Here is a 3910-nt window from a genome sequence, read left to right as displayed (position 1 = left end):
GTGGTTCATATGTAAGTGACCCCCCTCTGTTGGTTGCAAATGTCAAATTTGTGGCACAAGGCTATTTAACCCTTGCAACACTACATGTGCATATTCAGATTAATACAATTTGTACTTTTGCCCATTTTGCCAGCCTATATCATGCCCAAATACTTGTTGGGCCATGCAAAATATAAGTGGGTCATATGTAAGTGACCCCCCTCTTTTGGTTGGAAGTCTCAAATTTGTGGCTCAAGGCTATTTAACTCTTGCAAAACTAAAGCTACTTATTCAAATCAATACATTTTGCTCCTTTGCCCACTTTGCCAGCCTAATTCATGCCCAAAACCTTGTTGGGAAAGGCAATATACAAATGGTTCTTATGTAAGTGGGGTCACCTCTATAGGTTGCAAAGGCCAAATTTGTTGCCCAAGGTTATTTAACCCTTGCTACACTACAGCTACTTATTCAAATGAATACAATTTGTACCAGTGTCCACTTTGCCAGCCTATTTTATGCCCAAAACCTTTTTGGGCCAGGCAAAATAATAGTTGATCAAATGTAAGTGACTCATCTTTGTTTGTTTCACGTGTAAATTGTGGCCCAATGCTATTTAACCCTTGCAAACTAAAACTACTTATTCAAATCAATACATTTTGCTCCTTTGCCCACTTTGCCAGCATACCTCATGCCCAAAACCTTGTTGGGCCAGGCAAAATATTATTGGGTCATATATAAGTGACCCCCCTCTATAGGTTGCAAATGTCAAATTTGTTGCCCAAGGCTATTTAACCCTTGCACAACTACAGCTACTTATTCAAATATAAAAAATGTCCCTGTGCCCACTTTAATGCCCTATTTCATGCCCAAAACCTTTGAAGACCCCTCTGTGTGAGTTCCAAGTGTCACATTCAATGCCCAAGGCTACTTACCCTTACTACAGCTACTTATTGAAATGTATTAATTGGTGCCTATGCCCACTTTAATTCCCAAAACTTTGTTGTGCAAGGCCAATTGCAAGTGGGTCATATGTAAATGACCCCACTCTGTGAGTTCGAAGTGTCATATTTGTTGCTAAAGGCTATTTAACCCTCGCACAACTACAGCTACTTATTCAAATGTAAATTGATGCCTATGCCCACTTTAATGCCCTATTTTATTCCCAAAACTTTGTTGGGCAAGGCCAATTACACATGGGTCATATGTAAGTTAACCCGCTCTGTGGATTCCAAGTGTCAAATTTGTTGTCTAAAGCTATTTAACCCTTGCACAACTACAGCTACTTATTTAAATATATAAAAATCTGGTGTTTGTGTCTAAATTACCACCATATTTCATGCCCAAAACCTTGTTGGGCAAGAAAAATTGCATGTGGGTTATATATTAGTTAACCCCCTCTGTGGATTCCAAGTTTAACAATTGTTGCCCAAGGCTATTTAACCCTTGCACAACTACATCTACTTATTCAAATATAGAAAATCTGGTTCCTCTGCCCACTTTACCACCCAATTTCATACCCAAAACCTTGTTGGGCTAGGCCAATTGCAAGTGGATAATATGTAAATAACCCCACTGTGTGAGTTCCAAGTGTAAAATTCAATGCCCAAGGCTAATTACCCTTGCACAATTACAGCTACTTATTCAAATGTATTAATTGGTGCCTATGCCCACTTTAATGCCCTATTTTATGCCCAAAACTTTGTTGGGCAAGGCCAATTACAAATGGGTCATATGTAAGTTAACCCCCTCTGTGGATTCATATTTTGTTTATTCAATAAGCTTATTGATTCTCTTTGATAAAAAAATGTTTTAATATAAAATGTTCTGAATAAGAAGCAGGAAAGTGAAGAAGAAGCTGGAGCACGAATAAGAAGCTAACTGCAGCCTCGTCCAGATAACGCTACAGTAAAAGCAAACAAAAATTAGCAGTGTTCTCAGCTCTCCTGGGAAGATATGGGTGGCTCTGAAAAGAGCCTTTGTGGTGATAACAAGGAGCGAGGCTACAACAGCTCTTCCATTACTTCTTTGCCGCAGCTTTCTTAGGCTTAGCTGCCTTCTTGGCCGGGCTTTTTGCGGCTTTGGGCTTCGCTGCTTTCTTGGCCGAACTCTTGGCAGCTTTGGGTTTTGCTGCCTTCTTGGCCGGACTCTTGGCCGCCTTCTTAGGCTTCACGGCTTTCGGCTTCTTTGGGCTTTTGGCAGCAGCCGCCTTTGATGGTTTCTTGACCTTCTTCGGGCTCTTGGCTGCACTTGGAGCTTTCTTGGGCTTCTTCGGGGATTTGGCCACTTTTTTTGCCGCAAGTTTCTTGGGCTTCAGAGACTTCTGAGCGGCTTTCGTGCTTTCCAGCTGCTTCTTGTTGAGTTTGAAGGAGCCGGAAGCGCCGGTGCCTTTCACCTGGGTGAGGGTTCCTTTGGTCACCAGACTCTTCACACCCAGTTTGACGCGGCTGTTATTCTTCTCCACATCATAGCCTCCGGCAGCCAGAGCCTTCTTCAGGGCGGCAAGTGAAACACCACTGCGCTCTTTGGAGGCGGCCACGGCTTTTACGATGAGCTCGGAGACGCTGGGACCAGAAGATTTGGGGCTTTTCTTGACACCTCCTGCAGCTTTCTTCGGCTGCCGCTTCTTTTTGGCTGCGCTCTCTGATGGCGGGACAGCGGCGGCGGCTGGTGCAGTTTCTGCCATTGTAGACTACGACACAACGTAAGAAATATTAATACATTACCTACTGCTGCTGATGTCACTTATATACACTGTCGGCTGTGCTGTGATTGGCTGCTGAGCGTTGCGTGTATTGTGCTCCCATTGGCTGAATAAACAGCTGTGTAAATCCTTCCCTGTCTGTGTGTATGGCACAATCTGCCCTCAGCTTGTGTTTCCCTAGCGCAGAAAAAGAGTATTTTATACGGAACGAGAAGAACATAGAGCTGGCTCTCTGACCCTCACTCGTACGCCAAGATCTTTCCTTACCCTTTATGGCCAATGATGGCTTAGGCGCTGCGAAGGAGACCAGAAATAGTCATCGGCAGCTCACCCACACCAAGCTACATCTGCCAGGCATGTAACACATCTCTCTCTTTCGTGAGGCTAAAATGTCCCATCGTGGTTTTTTTTCTCTCCTCCTGACCCTGGAGATAATGAAGGTGCTCTGCGGCACAACCTGTGCAGAGCAGGCCACCCACTGAATCACATAAAGGTGATGTGTGGACTCTTGTACTCCCGGGGAGATAGCACAGACAGGCTGCCTCACAAGCTAATTGAAGTCTTGTCTAAGAACTGTAGTTATGTAAGTTACAGAGGTAAAGATACATAGCACAGTCAGTTAAAAGGTTAATCCTGCCTGGCATTCCCCTGGTTAGGAAGAATACTGGTGGCATTTCCCCAAAATGTTCTTATAGTGATCCATGTGGATGGTCATTTATGTGTATTTAATAAGACAGATGTGACTGTAAAAAGGATGATAGTGACATCATGGTCCCATTAATGTAAGATTTTAAAAGGAGTAAATGTGAGCAATAGGTAGAGGCATTGGAATATAGGGTAGACTAGGGAATGAAGGGAGATAGACTGAAGAATAGTGGAACCAGAGGAGTAAATGAGACAACACTATAAGGGGAGACAGTATGAATAGTGATAAAAAATAGAGAGAGACAGTAGTAATAAGGGGATAAATAGGATGACCGCTAGGATATGGTCTGGTCGGTAGTCAGAAGTGGGACAGGGAAAAATAAGGGAAGTATAGAGGTGATGGGGTAAAGGGCGTAACAGAGGAAAAATAAATGGAGATGGGAGGATCCTATGAAAAATAAAGGGAGACCTGATGGAACAGAGGGAAGAATAGAGAGCCAATCGTGTGAGATTTTGAGCTATCATTAAGATGGTTCTAGCTCGACTTAGGTATAGGGCACCCAGCAGAGGCATTTGTGCACCTGA

At 43.5% G+C, this 3910-nt stretch overlaps 1 protein-coding gene across 1 annotated transcript; it reads right to left on the bottom strand.

Annotated features, from left to right (window-relative positions):
• Nucleotides 1-1712: 1712 nt before the first annotated feature.
• On the bottom strand, nt 1713-2679 carry LOC148478962 (histone H1.01-like). The gene has a single exon (XM_088455166.1). It carries the CDS (start codon nt 2660-2662, stop codon nt 1997-1999), a length of 666 nt encoding a protein of 221 aa, XP_088311292.1. The 5' UTR covers nt 2663-2679; the 3' UTR covers nt 1713-1996.
• Nucleotides 2680-3910: the final 1231 nt, after the last annotated feature.

Source organism: Taudactylus pleione, unplaced genomic scaffold (assembly GCF_031769625.1).
Source record: "Taudactylus pleione unplaced genomic scaffold, aTauple2 ptg000644l, whole genome shotgun sequence".
Taxonomy (NCBI): domain Eukaryota; kingdom Metazoa; phylum Chordata; class Amphibia; order Anura; family Myobatrachidae; genus Taudactylus; species Taudactylus pleione.
The sequence above is the reverse complement of the archived record's forward strand: the minus strand, read 5'-3'. Positions and strand labels throughout refer to the sequence as shown.